The 20,238-nt window shown below is 41.1% G+C and overlaps 1 protein-coding gene across 1 annotated transcript; it reads left to right on the top strand.

Moving 5' to 3' along the window:
* The first annotated feature begins 6,090 nt into the window (after positions 1-6,090).
* On the top strand, positions 6,091-19,825 carry anpepb (alanyl (membrane) aminopeptidase b). Its single transcript, XM_010904790.3, has 20 exons — positions 6,091-6,797; positions 8,421-8,563; positions 8,662-8,810; positions 8,920-9,046; positions 9,274-9,428; positions 9,650-9,763; positions 9,946-10,089; positions 13,274-13,339; positions 13,539-13,604; positions 13,721-13,902; positions 16,869-16,945; positions 17,518-17,651; positions 17,755-17,810; positions 17,942-18,089; positions 18,182-18,273; positions 18,408-18,518; positions 18,647-18,814; positions 19,028-19,168; positions 19,290-19,371; positions 19,476-19,825. The coding sequence occupies exons 1-20, from the start codon at positions 6,121-6,123 to the stop codon at positions 19,626-19,628; spliced, it is 2,985 nt and encodes a 994-aa protein (XP_010903092.2). The 5' UTR covers positions 6,091-6,120; the 3' UTR covers positions 19,629-19,825.
* Positions 19,826-20,238: the final 413 nt, after the last annotated feature.

The following is a 20,238-nucleotide window of genomic DNA, read 5'->3' as shown; positions in this document are numbered from 1 at the left end:
ACACGCCTGTTTAACATCGCGTGGCGGTCGGGGACAGTGCCTCTGGGATGGCAGACCTGGGTGGTGGTCCCTCTTTTTAAGAAGGGGGACTGGAGGGTGTGTTCCAACTACAGGGGGATCACACTTCTCAGCCTCCCCGGGAAAGTCTATGCCAGGGTACTGGAGAGGAGAATACGGCCGATAGTAGAACCTCGGATTCAGGAGGAACAGTGTGGTTTTCGTCCGGGCCGTAGAACACTGGACCAGCTCTATACCCTCTACGTTGTGGTGGAGGGTTCATGGGAGTTTGCCCAACCAGTCCACATGTGTTTTGTGGATTTGGAGAAGGCATTCCACTGTTTTTTCCACAAGCCCTGTTTTTTCGGGCTATGCCCGACCGGGCTCCTTGGCAAACCCGGCCACCAGGCGCTTGCCGGCGAGCCCTCCCTCTGGGCCTGGCTCCAGACGGGGGCCCCGGGCTGCCTTCGGGCAGGGTAATTCCTCCTCTTCCTCGTTTGTGCATAGGTTTTTTTTTTACCATTCTTAGTTTGCCTCCTTCCCTGAGACCACTTTGCCATGGGAAACCCTACCAGGAGCATTAAGGCTCAGACAACACAGCCCTCAGGTTCATAGGAACAAACAAACCTCTCCACCACGATAAGGCGATGGCTCCCGGAGAGAGCCAACTTGTACTCTTAATGTTCACCAGGCACAGCCAGAAGAGGACTGGTCACCCCTCTGAGCCTGGTTCCTCTCTAGGTTTCTTCCTAAATTTCTGCCTTCTTTTTCCTAGCCACTGAAATGTAATACTGTTGTTGTTTGCTCCTCTGGGTTACAGACTGGGTGTTTTGTAAAACCCCTTTGTGACAACTGCTGATGTAAAAAGGGCTTTATAAATAAATGTGATCATTCGAAGATGACCTCACTTGGTCCAGGCAAGCGAACTCTGCAGTGAATACCCAAAATGCCTATACTCTATGAAGAGACTCAAGAAGTTTGGCATGTCTGTAAAAAATCTCCCCGACTTCTACAGGTGCACCATTGAAAGCATCCTCTCAGGCTGCAAAACTGCCTGGTACGGCAGCTGCTCCACTGTGGACCCCAAGTCCCTCCAGAGCAGTGTTTCTCAATGCTGCTCCTGGGCGCCCCACTGCCCTGCATGTTTTAGATCTCTCCCTGCTCTGACACACCTGATTCAAATGATCAGCTCATTATCAAGTCCTTCATGAGCTACATCAGGTATGTTCGGGCAGGGAGAGATCTAAAACATGCAGGGCAGAGGAAGCAGGATTGAGAAACACTGAGGGTGGTAAAGTCTGTGGAGTGTGTCATCAGCTGCCATCTTCCCTCCGTGCCAGGCATCTACAGTACACGATGCCGGAGGAAAGCACAGAACATCATCATAGACCACAGCGACCCAAGCTTTGGTCTATTCACACTGCTGCCGTCTGGTAGACGTTACCGGAGCATTGGGGCACGCACCTCCAGACTCACTAACAGTTTTTTTTCCTCAGGCCAAAAGTCTCCTCAATCAGAATACTGATCCATAATCATACTGATCACACATGAACATTCCAGATTCTCTGATGTCTTTTCAGGTACTGTCAATGTGCACTAGAATATTCATAAGCATATTACACTCATGTATCTACAAACCCGATTCCAAAAATAGTTGGGACAATGGGTATGAAAAGAGCCTCTCAGATTGGCAGTGTCTCTCAGAAGTCAAGATGGGCAGAGGATCACCAATTCCCCCAATGCTGCAGCGAAAGATAGTGGAGCAATATCAGAAAGGAGTTTCTCAGAGAACAATTGCAAAGAGTTTGAAGTTATCATCATCTACAGTGCATAATATCATCAAAGATTCAAAGAATCTGGAACAATCTCTGTGCGTAAGTGTCAAGGCCGGAAAACCACACTGGATGCCCGTGATCTTCGGGCCCTCAGACAGCACTGCATCACATACAGGAATGATACTGTAATGGAAATCACAACATGGGCTCAGGAATACTTCCAGAAAACATTGTCGGTGAACACAATCCACCGTGCCATTCGCCGTTGCCGGCTAAAATTCTATAGGTCAAAAAATAAGCTGCATCTAAACAGGGTCCAGAAGCGCAGATGTTTTCTCTGGGCCAAGGATCATTTAAAATGGACTGTGGCAAAGTGGAAAAGTGTTCTGTGGTCAGACAAATCAAAATTTGAAGTTCATTTTGGAAAACTGGGACGCCATGTCATCCGGACTAAAGAGGACAAGGACAACCCATGTTGTTATCAGCGCTCAGTTCAGAAGCCTGCATCTCTGATGGTATGGGGTTGCATGAGTGCGTGTGGCATGTGCAGCCTACACATCTGGAAAAGCACCATCAATGCTGACAGTTATATCCAAGTTCTAGAACAACATATGCTCCCATCCAGATGTTGTCTCTTTCAGGGAAGACCTTGAATTTTCCAACATGACAATGCCAGACCACATACTGCATCAATTACAATGTCATGGCTGTATAGAAGAAGGATCCGGGTACTGAAATGGCCAGCCTGCAGTCCAGATCTTTCACCCATAGAAAACATTTGGCGCATCATAAAGAGGAAGGTGCGACAAAGGAGACCTAAGACAGTTGAGCAACTAGAAGCCTGTATTAGACAAGAATGGGACAACATTCCTATTCATAAACTTGAGCAACTTGTCTCCTCAGTCCCCAGACGTTTGCAGTCTGTTATAAAAAGAAGAGGGGATGCCACACAATGGTAAACATGGCCTTGTCCCAACTTTTTTGAGATGTGTTGATGCCATGAAATTTAAAATCAACATATTTTCCCCTTAAAGTGATACATTTTCTCAGTTTAAACATTTGATATGTCATCTATTGTATTCTGAATAAAATATAGACATTTGAAACTTCATTGCATTCTGTTTTTATTCACAATTGTAAAGTGTCCCAACTGTTGGTCCCAGTTGGAACTGGATTTTGTGACGTCCGAACCTTCGAACATCATTGGTCACTGGGTGCTGTACTTTGAAACAAGCTTATGGTACACTGCATCGAAACAGTAGAGCTCGGACAACTGTAGCGCTCGGAGCTTCACGTTCATTCATCCTATCCCTACTGTTTCCTAACACCCTCCTGAGAATGTTAAATTAGTTACAATAAGTTACATTGAGGTTCATTGCCAATTGTAATGCGCTCACTAATCACTGTTTTCTGTACAAAAGAGTAGGCTGTCCCTCACTGTTGACAAGTAGGCTGTCTCATTCGTACTTTTTTTAATTTAAAAAGTCATTCTGGGTTTGAAACCATCCTACTGTGTCTTTGTACACTTATCAACAAAAAACCTTTAAAAGCTATTGCCTGCGATCACAGGACCTCTATTTGCTGTCAGTTCCCACTGTCTGTACAGAGATGGGCAGAAAATATTTACTGAACTAATCTGAAGAAGGCTATTTTTATTGCTTCTTTAATCAGCACAACAGTTTTCAGCTGTGCTAACATAATTGCAAAGGGTTTTTCTTTAAAAAGATAAACCTTAATTAGCAAACACAACGTACCCTTAGAACACAGGAGTGATGGTTGCTGATAATGGGTCTCAGTAGATATTCTCTGTAGATATTCTGTTGAGAATTTGTTTCCAGGTATGATACTAATTTACAACATTAACAATGTCTACCCTGTATTTCTGATCAATTTGATGCAATAAAATTGCTATTCTTTCAAAAACAAGGAAATATCTAAGTGACCTTAAACTTTTGAACGGTAGTGCGTCAATGTAAACTGAAACGTCATGTACATGGTTATGTAAATAAGAAATCTTCTCTTGCACTCATTGTAAAAATTATATGGGTGTCACTTTCAAGATAACAGAATTCAAAGGTTGAGACCAATTGGATAAAATGTGCAATGTGTGTTGTGTTACTGGAAAGAACTCCATAAAACTATTCACCTTTGGTTGTACCAATCTCATTCTCTGGTAAAGTGACAACATTGAGTATTTAATCTCTTGCCATTCTGAAAGGCCTTTATCATTCCAATTTAAATACAGTAACACGCACAGTGAGATTTTATAATATAACTTGATTTTATTAGCTAATTGTTATGAGCTCAGGAACCATAAAGTGCATTATAAAGATTTGTTGCCGAGATTAAGAAGTTAGTTAGATCAAATATCCATCTTATGACAAGAGGTCTGTTTTTGTCATCTCATTCTTGATTACACCTCTTCAGTCTTAAAGGCACACAACACATTTTGATTCTTAATGATTTCTTGTCTATTCACATTTTTTAAACCTTGATTACTCCTTTTCTTTTACCTTTATTTATTTAGTATGTCTGAAACTTACACAGCAAATCACTTTAATGAAAAACACAATATCATACAAATTCTGTTAGTGAGATTCTGTTTGGTTTAGCTTTTGAACATAGCCTGTTATGTTTGGCTTTTGTTCTTATAGGCAGCCTGTCCTTGTCCTTATTGTTTAACCTGTCTTGTTTGCCCCTAGTGTCCCTATATAAGTGTGCCCCAGTGTCTCTTGTTGGTCATTGTTTGCTGTTACTGTTACCTGTTTTTTTCCCCAGAGAGTCCATGTATTAAAAACGGTTTTCTTGAATCCTCCGCGCCGGTGTCCTACTCATACCAAGCCGTGACCAAATATACGTGTTAAAGATTACATTATTATTATAATTTTTTGCCATCAATCCACACATAGTACCTCAAAATGACAATGTGAAAACAAGTTTTCAGGAATGTGGCAATTCATTAAAAAGAGAAATGTATGTAACGCTGACCAATCCTCTCTTATTACTGAATTACAAATACAACCCTGTTTCCAAAAAAGTTGTGATGCTGTGTAAAATGTAGTACATTGACATTTGGTTCTGTTTGATATTTCATTTTAAAACACTGACAATCAATCACAATCATTCTATGGTCACATGGATTTTAAGTTTGGTTTATATATGTAAGAAAAAAGAAAACTCCAATAGCTTGCTTGCATAAGTATTCAATGTCTACATGAATACTTGGTAAAGCTCGCTTTTGAAATGAGATCAGACTGAGCCAATGTAGGAGGATCACCTTTGTGTCCACACTTCTGTCAATTTTAACAAAATGCCTGGTCCTTGCTGACGAAGTGACACCATTACACTTATACCATCTTGAGGCATGGGCAGTGTTAGGTTTACTCTACACACAGAGCTGAGCGTTTTGGCCAAAAAGCACTATTTTGGTCTCATCTTACCATCAACTTTCCCCGCACTTTCCAAGTGATGGTCTTTCTTGTCACCATTAAACTCAGACGAGCTTTATGAAAAGCTCCTGACATGAATGGTGCACCGTTACTCCCCTCCCAACCATCCAACTCTGCAGGTCCGTGGAAGTCATTGGTTCTTTGTGGTTTCTCTCACAAGTCTCCTTATTTAAGAGCTGAGTTTTGAGGGAAAGCCTTTTCTTGACTGTGACTGGGTAATGTGATGCAGCTTCCATTTCCTGATTATTGATCCAGCTGTGCTCATTTGGACATCCCCTACCATCCTTTTTGAAGTTTGAATTCTTTTACATTTTTGTTCTTCATCTGAGCAAGTTATTGTGCATGTTCTGTAATGATTATATGTTGAGTATTTGACCAGCAAAGGGATGTCATGAAATGTGTCTGAAGCCTTGTATGTGAGGATTATTCTCTTACTACTGATATACAAGAATGCATGTGTTGATTTACATGTTAACCTTTAAAGTGTTTGTCATCTTGGTATAATGAAGGGAATAAAAAACAAAGGAAAGCAATGAAACTAGTTTAAAGTTCAAAAGAGCTGGAAAAAAAAGTATTTTATACAATGAGTTGGAGTAAAGGTCTTATTAACAATATATTAAAAATGTTGTTAGACCTTATTATTAAATAATTTTATTAGCGGAGTGGACTCCATGCAAGGCATTGGCGAATATAACTGCATAGATTAATATGGTTGGTTGCATAAATACAAAAAACCTGGGTCTATGACCCTTCATGACACCTGCACGTCTATACCAACCAGATCTGTGTTGTTAATGGGTGAGTTATTTGTCCTGGTGGGAGGAGAGTCTGCAAGTTTACCAGTGTATAAAAAACCCCGCAGAAAACGAATCTTCCCTTTTTGCCCTGTAGTTGTATGCATGTCAGTCATGGGAGGAGGCTTCTACATTAGTAAGGTTGTTGGGGTGGCGGGGATTGTGCTAGGTGCAGGGGCAGTGGCCACCATTATTGCTTTGGCAGTTGTTTATTCTGAAGAGGTAGCCAAAAACAATGAGGTCATTAGTCCAACTAATGAAGGGTCCACTGTCAAGCCAACGCTGACCACAACTGAAGGTTCTTCGGTTTCCACACCTGAAGGTTCTTCGGTTTCCACACCTCTCCTACCCACAGCTCAGCCCTCAAATGAACCATGGGACAAGTACCGTCTCCCAGACACCTTGAAGCCTGACCACTACAATCTGACCCTGTGGCCTCGACTCAAAGTCAACGAACAAGGCCTCTACATCTTCACAGGGGAAACCTATGTGGTTTTCCAATGTGTGAAGGAGACTGACCTGATTCTGATACACTCCAACAAGCTGAACTACACCAAATGGGAAGGTGGTCAACTGGCTAAACTGACTGCACTTGGTAACATAACCGCACCAACCATAAAGAGTTCATGGCTACAAGAAACAACCCAGTACCTAGTCATGCAGCTTAATGGGAACTTAACTGTTGGGGAACTCTACCAGCTGGACACAAAGTTTGTTGGGGAGCTGGCGAATGACTTGGGAGGATTTTACAGGAGTGAATATGAAGAAGATGGAATAGAAAAGTAAGTTATGAGACTTATACTCTTTATTGCTACACTAATATGTACACTACTGTTTAAAAGTGTGGGGTCAATTTGCTTGTTTTCCATGAAAATATATCTGAAATGAGTTTGAATAGGAAATATAGCAAAATGAAAAGGAAATATTGCAATTGACAAGGTTAGAAATGATGATTTTTTATTGAAATGTATTGAAAGTCCTTCGAACTTTGCTTTCGTCAAAGAATCCTCCATTTGTAGCAATCATAGCCTTGCAGACATTTGGCATTCTAGGTGTAAATCTGTTGAGGTTACGTGAAGAGATTTCACCCCATGCATCCTGAAGCCCCTCCCACAAGTTGTATTGGCTTGATGGGCACTTCTTACATACCATACAGTCAAGGTGCTCCTACAACCGCCCAGTAGGGTTGAGATCCAGTGACTGTGCTGGACATTCCATTATAGACAGAATACCAGCTGACTGCTTCTTCCTTAAATAGTTCTTGCATAGTTTGGAGCTGTGCTTTGGGTCATTGTCCTGTTGTAGGAGGAAATGTGAAATGTGATCCTTCTTCAAGATCCCCTTTACCTTGTACAAATCTCCCACCTTACCACCACCAAAGCACCCCCAGACCATCACATTGCCTAAACCATGCTTGACAGATGGTGTCAAGCACACCTCCAGCATATTTTTATTTGGTATGCATCTCACAAACATTCTTCTTTAAACCTTATACAAATCTTTCACCTGAAACTTAGATTTGTCTGTGCATAACACTTTTCCAATCTTGCTCTGTCCAGTGTCAATGTTCCTTTGACAATCTTAATCTTTGCTTTTTATTGGCCAGTCAGAGAAGGCCAGCCTCTTGGAGTCACCTCTTCACTGTTCACGTTGAGACTGGTGTTTTGTGGGGATTATTTAATGAAGCAGCCACTTGAAGACCTGTGAGGTGTCTATTTTTCAAACTAAACAATCTAATGTATTTGTCCTCTTGCTCAGATGTGCACTGGGGCCTCCCACTGCTCTTCCTATTCTTGTTATAGCCAGTTTGCGCTGTTCTGTGAAGGGAGTAGTACACAGCGTTGTACAAGATCTTCAGTTTCTTGGTAAATTCTTGCTTAGAATAACCTTAATTTCCCAGGACAATAATAGACAGACAAGATTCAGAAGAAAGTTCTTGGTTTCTAGACATTTTGAGCCTGTAATCCAACCCATAATTGTTCATGCTCCAGATACTCAACTAGTCCAAAGAAGGAAAGTTGTATTGCTTCTTTAATCAGCAAAACGGTTTTCAGCTGTGATAACATAATCGCTAAAGATTTTCCTAATGAACAATTAACCTTGATAAATGACAAACTTGGATTAGCAAACATAACGTGCCATTGGAACACAGGAATGATGGTTGCTGATAATGAGCCTCGGTATGCCTATATTAATATTCCATTGAAAACCAGCCATTTCCAGCTACAATAGAAATTTCCAACATTAACAATGTCTACACTCTATTTCTGATCAATTTGTTGTTGTTTTAATGTACAGATTTTTTTTTTCAAAAACAAGGACCCCAAACTTTTAAACAGTAGTGTACATAGATTGACATAATGACAGCAATATTTTATTTACCTACATTCTTCTGTTTTTTTCAGAGTTGTTGCAACCACTCAAATGCAGCCCACTGATGCCAGAAAAGCGTTCCCCTGTTTCGATGAGCCAGCAATGAAAGCCGTCTTCCACATCACACTCCTCCACCCCGTCGGGACAATCGCTCTGTCAAATGGCATGGAGAGGGGTTAGTACAGTGAATGTATAAAGCACGCTTTAACCACAATCCAGAAATGCCACATTATGATCCTTATTGACACATCGTCTTTGTGTATTTTTGCTTAGATCCTGTTCCAGTCACTATGGAGGGACCTGAGGGGACTGTGGAGGTTTTGAAGACATCTTTTAGCGAAACAAAGAGAATGTCAACATACCTGTTGGCATTTATTGTCAGTGACTACGACTATGTTAATGAAACAACCAATGATGTTTTGGTAATTACAACGTACTCATTAACTGGAATTAACACATTACAAATATATGTGGACGTAATAATGTCTTTGATATATAATATGAGTTGCAATGCTATTAAATCGTTTGCAGATCCGGATTTATGCTCGCAAAAAAGCCATTACTGATAAGCAAGGAGAGTATGCCCTCAACATAACAGGACCAATTCTGAAATTCTTTGAAGAATATTACAATGTCTCCTACCCTCTCCCAAAGTCAGGTAAGGGTTTAATACAAGATACAAAATTTTTTAACATGTTAATTATATTGAACTGAATTCCTTACCAGACAGCCAAAATATGTCAATTGTTGACTGATAGAATGAATAAATGTTTTGTTCATATGTGATCCATGTTAAGCCTTTATTTGTGGATGTATAGTAGCCATAGCATTATAAATGGTTAAGATTGAGTCATACTTTTCATTTGTTTTATGTATTTCCTCCAGACCAGATTGCTTTGCCTGACTTCAATGCTGGAGCAATGGAGAACTGGGGATTAATTACCTACAGAGAAACAGCCCTCTTGTATGACCCTGAAATGTCTTCTAATTCCAACAAGGAGAGGATTGCTACCATTATAGCTCATGAACTGGCCCACATGGTCTGTGAACTTCAGAGTACATAAAACATCTAATTATTTTCACTAAATAATTTATTGGGCTATGTATTTTGGCAAAGAAACATTACATTTTGTGATTAATTGCAATGAAGAGATATAACCCTATATTTTCTCAATGTGATATTATGCTATCTTTTTTGGATTATGGTCAATCTCTTTGTTTAAAATGATCCGGTGAGTTAACGTGAAGCTCTTCCTTCCAGTGGTTTGGAAACCTTGTGACTCTGAATTGGTGGAATGACCTGTGGCTGAATGAGGGTTTTGCATCCTATGTAGAATATCTTGGGGCAAATGATGCAGAACCAGACTGGAACATTGTAAGTGTTTAGACATCCACCTCAGATCCTCATTTTGGACAGCTGTATGTCATATATTATTTTCCAGTACTGAATACATTGGGATCATTTATTTCAATTGTCCACATGGAGTGGACAATTACACACATGGAGAGGACACATGCATTGTCTCTGTGTACCATCATATCTTTGTCCCTCCACAGAAAGACCTGATAGTACTGAATGATGTACACAGGGTGTTTGCAATCGATGCCCTGGCCTCCTCTCATCCCCTGTCGTCCGAAGAGCAGGCCATCCAGAAGCCTGAGCAAATCAGTGAACTGTTTGACGCCATCTCTTATAGCAAGGTATTCTCTCTGCCATGACCTTTAAAGAAACATCATTAACATGGGTCCTGGATCCTCATCGGCTGAAAGCTATGGTATATTTACCAATACAAAACTGGGTGGTTTGAATCCTGAATGATGGTTGGCTGAAAGACGTTGTACATGTAACTGTACAACGTCTTACAACGTATTACAAAACCAGTTTATAAATATAAACTTCAGAATTCCTGACAATTCCTGTCATCGCTTTTGCTACTCATGTAATATTAACTATGTAATACTAGGTGGACTTCAATTACTAAGTACGAACAATAGTATCTGGGCTAGTAAATAATTGGCTCACTCAGAATTTGAAACCAGCATCAGTTATGTTTAGAAAAGGCTTTAAGAACAGCAGATATTACAGAAATAAATACATTAAGACAAAAATATGAAAACAATCTTTTTCTCAGAGTTGTTCCAACAACTCAAATGCGTTCAGTTACCCCATTTTTATTAGGCACAATAAGGTCTTGCTATTCTCTTAAATACACTGCTCACAAAATTAGGGGAACACTTAGATCACACATCAGGTCTCGATGAAGGTAAAGATCGAAATCTTTACTGTACAATGTGTAATTCGTTGAGAAGAAAATTACCTAATGGTCAATGGAAACCAAAAACACAACAACCGATTGATGGCTGGATTCAAACTCACACCAAAAATCTAAGTAAACAATTTCATCACGGCAACTCATAATGTGTCTCAGTAGTGTGTATGGCCCCCACGTGCCTGTATGCACTTCTGATAAGTTCTGGGCATGCTCCTGATGAGACGGTGGATGGTGTCCTGGGGGATCTCCTCTCAGACCTGGATCAGAACATCAGTAAGCTCCAGTCTGTGGCGCTACTTGGCGGCGTCGGATGCACCGATACATAACCTCCCAGAAGTTTTCAGTTGAATTCAGGTGTGGGGAACATGAGGGCCAGTCAAAAGCATCAAGGCCTTCATCATCCAGGAATTGCCTACACACTCTGGCCACATGAGGCTGGGCATTGTGCTGCACCAGGAGGAACCCAGGGCCCACTGCACCAGCATAAGTGCTAACGATGTCTGAGTATTACATCCTGGTACCTAACAGCAGTCAAGGTACCGTTGGCTAGCACGTGGAGGTCTGTACGACCCTCCAAGGATATGCCCCCCCAGACCATTACTTACTCACCGCCAAACTGGTCATGCTATATGATGTTGCAGGCAGCATAACGTTCACCACGGTGTCTCAGTAATGAGAACTGGGCACCATTGGCGGATCTGCCAATTCTGGTGTTTTCTGGCGAATGGCAATCGAGCTGCACGGTGCTGAGCTGTGAGCACAGGTCCCTCTAGAGGACGTCTGGCCCTCATGCCACCCTCATGGAGTCTGTTTCTGACAGTTTGGTCAGAAACATTCACACCAGTAGCCCACTGGAGGTTATTTTGTAGGGCTCTGGCAGTGCTCCTCCTGTTCCTCCTCACACAAGGAGCAGATACCGGTCCTGCTGCTGGGTTAATGCCCTTCTATGCCTCTGTCCAGCTCTCCTTGTGTAATGGCCTGTCTCCTGGTATCTCCTCCATGCTCTTGAGACTGTACTGGGAGACTCAGCAAACCTTCTTGCGACAGAACATATGGATGTGCCATCCTGGAGGAGCTGGAATACCTGTGCAACCTGAATGGGCTGCAGGTACCGCCTCATGCTACCAGTAGTGATAAGGACACTTGCAAAACGCAAAACTAGAGAAGAATCTGTCAGGAAGGAAAAGGAGAGAGCAATTGTCTGTGGCCACCACCTGCAAAACGTGAGTTCTCCAGCCAATGTTATAGAAACCAGTGGTAGGTTTTGCAGTTTTTAACATAGCTGTGTGAACACTGAATACTACAAGAGAACATGAAGAGTAGCTAACAAGAGAAGCTAACAACTATACAGACGCACAGTTTATATCCTATGACTTCTGCCTTTCTCATATATATCCACTCTATCCCAAGTTTGACCCAAGCCTATGAACAACAGTGTGGCTGATTATCACAAGATGCCATGAAGAGAAGCTAACACACATACATAATTATACACACACAGCTTGTGTACTATTACATCTGCCTCTCATCTCTCTGCTCTCAGTGAAACAATGCCTACCATAACAGATTATTAAGCAACGGTAAAATAAACACACAGTTTAAACAAACAGACTACACTGGACAGCCATGCAGGCGATTCTCCTAGGAATCATCTTTTATTCAGTGCTGGAGTTTGAATGGACATTCAAACTCATGACGCTGCATTGAAAATAAACTTGTGATGCAATCTGATGTGTACTGTTTTCTGTCTATTATTTTTAAAGCACATTTATTGTCCTACAGGAAATTGTCTTAAGGATGAGGAAGCAGGTGGTACATAAAAATTGCCCTGAAATCGTTTTTAATTACCTCCAGTAACCAGAGCATATGGATCTCACAGGAGTAAAGGACCATTTTGCTGTAATGCTCCCTTAAACCCTGCAGATAGTTTTAGTGAAAATATTCTGCTGGATATTTTGAAGATTATTTGCATGATTCCTGCTGGATTTATTTCCTGAAGGAAATACGTACTGGATCCAACAATAATTGTCCTATTGGAAAGTGGACCCAAAATCCTGTAGGACTCCTACATGATTTCAGCGAAACTTTCCTGTAGTACAATTTGTGATTATTTCCATGATTGCTGCAGGATCTATTTCCTGAAGGGCTACCTACAGGATTCCTACAGGATCCTGATATGAAATGTCCTACAGGAAAGTGTCCCCAAAATCCTGTAGGAATCCTGTGGGTCTTTTGTGTAAGGGCTAGTAACCAGTACATATCAACAAGGTACCTATGGGGGTTTCTGGTATATAGTCATTATACCAAGTCTTCTATTTTGGCATTGTTTTCCTTAAATGTTTTTTATTAATGGAATAATATTTTTCTTGATTCCTTTTTGAGAAACATTATGCTTTCACCCTTTTCTTTTTACTTGTTAAGCAAAATGGAATGATGTTCCATAATTATTTAATGTGACTGCTGCATATGATAGACACACATTTAATTAAGTTGGATCTCTACCATGTCCCTTTACTCTATTACTTCAATATAATAAACAATCATGATAAAGATTCAACTGATTCTATGTATTTATAAATGAAATTATTTATTTGCTATGTGTGTTTCTACAGGGAGCATCTGTGCTGAGAATGCTTTCAGATTTCCTGTCTGAAGCCACCTTCTCTAAAGGCGTTAGCGTACGTACAGTATTACCATATTTTAGAATGAAATCCTGAGCCGCCATGTAGATTTTCAAATGTAATCTGACAGTTGGATGTCAGATTCCACATGCGATGACAGGGCCCATGTAGTCAAATGTGTCAGCAAATCTGAGAAGGAACATTGTTCTTTTTGTAAGTGTATTGTAATGTCTGTGTTTGCCATTTTCTCCAACAGACATACCTGAAAGCATTTTCCTATAATAACACTGTGTATTCTGACCTCTGGGATCATCTGGATTTGGTAAGTGTTCTTTTGTTAACATTGAATCAACAGAGCATTGAATACTTGACTTCTATCAACTATTAAAAAACAATTATATGTATTTATTTATAACATTTCATGGTTTTCTCTTCTAGGCAGCCAATTCCAGTGGTGTGTCACTTCCTACTGGCTTTAATGTGAATAGCATCATGAACCGCTGGGTCCTTCAGATGGGCTTCCCTGTGATTACAATAGACACAGCCAATGGACATTTCTCCCAGGAGCACTTCCTTCTAGACCCTGCCTCTAGACCGGATGTACCAGAATCTGAATTCAAGTATGAAATTAATTTAGTAATTGCTATCTAAATTGAGAATTAACCAAATTACAACACTTCACCATAAGGGGCAACTTTCCATAACCCATCAGAACACCTTAATTTGAGACAGTACCGTTCATAAAAACCTTAAAGAATAGAAATTTAATTCTCTACAGGTGCTGGTCATAAAATTAGAATATCATCAAAAAGTTGATTTATTTCAGTAATTCCATTCAAAAAGTGAAACTTGTATAATGTATACATTCATTCCACACATTCTGATATATTTCAGGTGTTTTTTTCTCTGGAAAAGTCTATGCCAGGGTTCTGGAGAGAAGAATACGGCCGATAGTAGAACCTCAGATTCAGGAGGAACAGTGTGGTTTTGGAACACTGGACCAGCTCTATACCCTCTACAGGGTGTTGGAGGGTTCATGGGAGTTTGCCCAACCAATCCACATGTGTTTTGTGGATTTGGAGAAGGCATTCAACTGTGTCCCTCGCGGCATCCTGTGGAGAGTGCTTCGGGAATATGGGGTCCTGGGTCCTTTGCTAAGGGCTGTCAGGTCCCTGTACGACCGAAGCAGGAGCTTGGTCCGCATTGCCGGCAGTAAGTCAGACTTGTACCCAGTGCATGTTGGACTCCGGCAGGGCTGCCCTTTGTTGCCGGTTCTGTTCGTAATTTTTATGGACAGAATTTCTAGGCGCAGCCAGGGGCCGGAGGGTGTCAGGTTTGGGGACCACACGATTTCGTCTCTGCTCTTTGCGGATGATGTTGTCGTGTTGGCCCCTTCAAACCAGGACCTTCAGCATGCACTGGGACGGTTTGCAGCCGAGTGTGAAGCAGTGGGGATGCAAATCAGTACCTCCAAATCCGAGGCCATGGTCCTCAATCGGAAAAGGCTGGCTTGCCCACTTCAGGTTGGTGGAGAGTGCCTGCCTCAAGTGGAGGAGTTTAAGTATCTAGGGGTCTTGTTCACGAGTGAGGGAAGGATGGAACGGGAGATTGACAGACGGATCGGTGCAGCTTCTGCAGTAATGCGGTCGATGTATCGGTCTGTCGTGGTGAAGAAAGAGCTGAGCCGCAAGGCAAAGCTCTCGATTTACCGGTCAATCTACATTCCTACTTTCACCTATGGTCATGAGCTTTGGGTCATGACCGAAAGGACAAGATCCCGGATACAGGTGGCCGAAATGAGCTTTCTCCGCAGGGTGGCTGGGCGATCCCTTAGAGATAGGGTGAGAAGCTCGGTCACCCGGGAGGAGCTCAGAGTAGAGCCGCTGCTCCTCCACATCGAGAGGGGTCAGCTGAGGTGGCTTGGGCATCTGTTTCGGATGCCTCCGGAACGCCTTCCTGGGAAGGTGTTCCGGTCCCGTCCCACCGGGAGGAGACCCCGGGGAAGACCTAGGACACGCTGGAGGGACTATGTCTCCCGGCTGGCCTGGGAACGCCTCTGTGTCCCCCTGGAAGAGCTGGAGCAAGTGTCTAGGGAGAGGGAAGTCTGGGCATCTCTGCTTAGACTGATGCCCCCGCGACCCGGCCCCCGATAAGCGGAAGATGATGATGATGATGATTTCTTTTCATTTTGATGATTATAACTGACAACTAATGAATACCCCAAATATTTGTGAAAAGGTTCAATATTGAAGACACCTGGTGCCACACTCTAATCAGCTAATTAACCCAAAACACCTGCAAAGGCCTTTAAATGGTCTCTCAGTCGAGTTCTTTAGGCAACACAATCATGGGGAAGACTGCTGACTTGACAGCTGTCCAAAAGACGACAATTGACACCTTGCACAAGGAGGGCAAGACACAAAAGGTCATAGCTAAAGAGGCTGGCTGTTCACAGAGCTCTGTGTCCAAGCACATTAATAGAGCGAAGGGAAGCAAAAGATGTGATAGAAAAAAGTGTACAAGCAATAGGGATAACTGCACCCTGGAGAGGATTGTGAAACAAAACCCATTCAAAAATGTGAGGGAGATTCACAAAGAGTGGACTGCAGCTGGAGTCAGTGCTTCAAGAACCACCACGCACAGACGTATGCAAGACATGGGTTTCAGCTGTCGCATTCCTTGTGTCAAGCCACTCTTGAACAAGACACAGCGTCAAAAGCGACTTGCCTGGGCTAAAGACTAAAAGGACTGGACTGCTGCTGAGTGGTCCAAAGTTATGTTCTCTGATGAAAGTACATTTTGCATTTCCCTTGGAAATCAAGGTCCCAGAGTCTGAAGGAAGAGAGAAGAGGCACAGAATCCACGTTGCTTGAAGTCCAGTGTAAGGTTTCCACAGTCAGTGATGGTTTGGGGTGCCATGTCATCTGCTGGTGTTGGTCCACTGTTCGGAGGTCCAAGGACAACGCAGCCATCTACCAGGAAGTTTTAGAGCAGTTCATGCTTCCTGCTGCTGACCAACTTTATGGAGATGCAGATTTCATTTTCCAACAGGACTTGGCACCTGCAAACAGTGCCAAACCTACCAGTACCTGGTTTAAGGACCATGGTATCCCTTTTCTTAATTGGACAGCAAACTCGCCTGACCTTAACCCTATAGAAAATCTATGGGGTATTGTGAAGAGGAAGATGCGATACGCCAGACCCAATGCCACGCCGCATTGCTGCAGTACTTTAGGCAAAAGGAGCCCCAACTAAGTATTGAGTGCTGTACATGCTCATACTCTTCTTGTTCATACTTTTCAGTTGGCCAACATCTCTAAAAATACTTTTTTTTTATTGGTTTTAAGTAATATTCAAATCTTCTGAGATACTGAATTTGGGATTTTCATTAGTTGTCAGTTATAATCATCACAATTAAAAGAAATAAACACTCGAAATATATCAGTCTGTGTGGAATGAATGTATACATTATACAAGTTTCACTTTTTGAATGGAATTACTGAAATAAATAAACTTTTTGATGATATTCTAATTTTATGACCAGCACCTGTATGTTGTTAAGTAACCTAATGTCATGTCTCCCCAGGTATGAGTGGATTGTACCCATCAGGTGGATGAAGACAGGAAAAGAACAGTCACTGACATGGCTGAAAACCCGAACTGGTATGTACATGTATTAGAACAACCGGTACATAGACATATTAGAACAACCGGTACACAGACATATTAGAACAACTGGTACTTAGATATATTAGAACAACTGGTATGTTCATGTATTTTGATCAACTGGTATGTACATATATATATATATATATTGAAAATGACTGGTACATACATGTATTTACAAAAACTGGTATGTAGATGTATTACAACAACTGGTATGTACAAGTATCGGAACAACTGATGTGTACATGTATTTTTTACAACTTGCATGTGCATGTATTAGATCAACTGGTGGTATATGTATTAGAACCAGGAGGATGTGGGAATCTATCAATGGAAATGTTCTTGTTATTGGAATTATTATTTGAAGATAATGAACAGAAAGGTGTCAAATAATGAACATTATTTGAAGATAATGAACAATGAACAGTTACTGGACTGAGTTAAACAAAAGCTTAGGATTACAATACTAACAAAATAATCTTATCAAATAGGATTGTTTTTGCATACTTTGTCATATATCCCTGGTGATGGTTTGGGAACAAACGTTACATTCGTCCCTTTATATTAAGCTAATATGACTGACATGAAAGTCATTGAGAATGAATGGGTCCTGGCCAACCTCAACGTCTCTGGATACTATCGGGTTAACTACGATGTGCCCAACTGGGAAAGACTTCTCAATGTACTGAACACCACTCCAGAGGTAACCCACTGATGATGCACAATGTACTTCCAAATGAAACATCTTATCAGACACAATTCCCAGAGAAATTGTTTGCTAATATTGGTGGTGTATTGTTGTGTAGTCTATTCCAGTCATCAACAGAGCTCAATTGATTGATGATGCTTTTAACCTTGCAAGGTGAGTAAGCTACACGCTTGTGGTTAAATCCAAGTGTGATTTTAACGTAAAGTAACACTTCACTTTCTTGTATTAAAAAAAGTAGGCCTAGGAGAGCATTTTCAATTAACTTGTATTTTTTTTCTATATAGGGCAAAATATATAGACACAATACTAGCCTTGCGGACAACAAAGTATCTCAAAACAGAAAAGGAATATATGCCATGGGAGTCAGCTCTTAACAACTTGGACTTTTTCTACCTGATGTTTGATCGGAGTGAAGTTTTTGGGTATATGCAGGTAGATTTCTCTTTTTGGATAGCCAATGTTCTAAATTATACAAACATGTTACGAATACTAAGCATTTTTTACTCATGTTTATTTGTTTTTAGGCTTACCTCAAAATCCAAGTTGAAGAACTATTTGGCCACTTCAAGAATATCACTGACAACTGGACAAAAGTACCCAGTGGACATATGGACCAGTGCGTTAATCAATAATCTTATAGTTCTGTATTTAATTTTCTGGCATTTTATACTTTTGCTGTGCCACATCCAAAACAAACACCCAGCGTCAATCCCACAGGCAGCTAATCTTCATGTCCCTTGTCACCCTCAGGTACAACCAGGTCAATGCCATCAGGGTGGCTTGTAGCACTGGTATTGACGAGTGCCTGAATCTGACTAAAGGCTGGTACAAACAGTGGATGAATGATCCCACCAAAAATCCGTGAGTTAATTAGGGCTTAAATTAAATTCTTATGATTTCAACAAAATGTTAGATTACCCAAATGGTGTAACCATTGATAAGATAATCAATGCTGACATAAAGTATATCAATATTTGATTCCTTCCAAGGATACACCCCAACCTGAGGACAACAGTGTACTGCAGTGCTATAAGTGCAGGAGGGGAAGCGGAATGGGAATTCGGTTGGAATCAGTTCAATGCTTCCACCATCGCTACTGAGGCAGACAAACTTCGATATGCTCTGGCCTGTACCAAGCAGCCCTGGCTACTAAACAAGTGAGTTAAGCGTGCTAAATAGCGTATCCAATCAAAATATCATCCTTGTGCTGTGTGATTAGCCCATCCCTGAGCATCAGAGAGTATTCAATAAGCAGCAATATTCTAAAACAATAAATATTTGGAGTGCTTTTAAGAGACGAGTGTGTGCTACATGAACATGGGGGGCTTCAATGTCATACACTGGCTTTGTATGTCCCATATCACCTTTAGGTACCTGGAATACAGCCTTAATCCAACCAAAATTCGCAAGCAAGATGCAACCTCAACCATTGTTTATATTGCAAGCAATGTGGTGGGGCAGCCTTTGGCCTGGGACTTTATTAGAGACAGATGGCAGTACATCTTTGAGCAGTAAGTTTCAGCTTTCAATATATTTTATTGACTGTGTCCTTTTCAAAGTCATTCTTTCACATTCGGTGAACTGGTATTTAATTCAGTAGATTCTCAAACCTGACATCTCATTCTTTCAAAGGTATGGCGGTGGATCTTTCTCCTTCTCCAACCTCATCAATGGTGTGACCAAGCGGTTCTCAACAGAATTTGAGCTCCAACAGGTACAAGTACAGATTATGATATTCATTAACACATGATTGAATTGCAGTGTGATGCGGAACTTGAATATTGAGGTTCTATACAGTTAATGCTTCTCTTTTCACAGCTCAAGGACTTCCAGGCGGAACACAATGACTTTGGTTCTGGTAACTTGGCAATTCAACAATCCATTGAGAGGACATCAGCTAACATCAGATGGGTGGCAGAAAACAAGAAAAAAGTGCTGGAATGGTTTGACGGAGAGGTTCCTAAACCATAATGAGCACATGGACAAACAAACACCTTTCTGTTTATTTATTGTTTAAGACCTATCCACAATACATGTACCCTGTTATTATATTAGAGGTCTAACTGTTGATGACTTTACATTTTAAAGATATCCTCAGCCATAGCCAGAAATACTACATACACTGCTTTAATGTTTTGGGAAATAACATTATCTTTCCATTAAATAAAAAATAAAATCACTTTAATCATGTATTTAGCTTTAGTCTAAATACTTATGTTGATACTGTTGAGACAAAACGGGTCCCAAAATTGCTTGAAATGTTATGGGTAACTGAGGTATGACATTGATTCTAATTTTAGGTTATGCACACAAACAATGTATTACACGTCAAGCTCAGAATGGAGGGTTTATATATCAGTTTATACCAGAAAGCATCTTTAATAAAATGACAATCAGAGAACTAGCATAGTGAAATGAACCCTGGATGAGGATTAGAAACTGTATTTTTATCTTTGTTATTACAGTATTTTACAGTACAGTAACAATTTTCATTACAGTACCATTGTACTCCTCTAAAGACTGTACAGTATACTGTATGGACAGTGTTCTGGTGAGCAAGTACAATGCTTGTTTAATATTT

The sequence above is a fragment of the Esox lucius genome, chromosome 19, assembly GCF_011004845.1.
Source record: "Esox lucius isolate fEsoLuc1 chromosome 19, fEsoLuc1.pri, whole genome shotgun sequence".
NCBI classification, from domain to species: domain Eukaryota; kingdom Metazoa; phylum Chordata; class Actinopteri; order Esociformes; family Esocidae; genus Esox; species Esox lucius.
The sequence above is the reverse complement of the archived record's forward strand: the minus strand, read 5'-3'. Positions and strand labels throughout refer to the sequence as shown.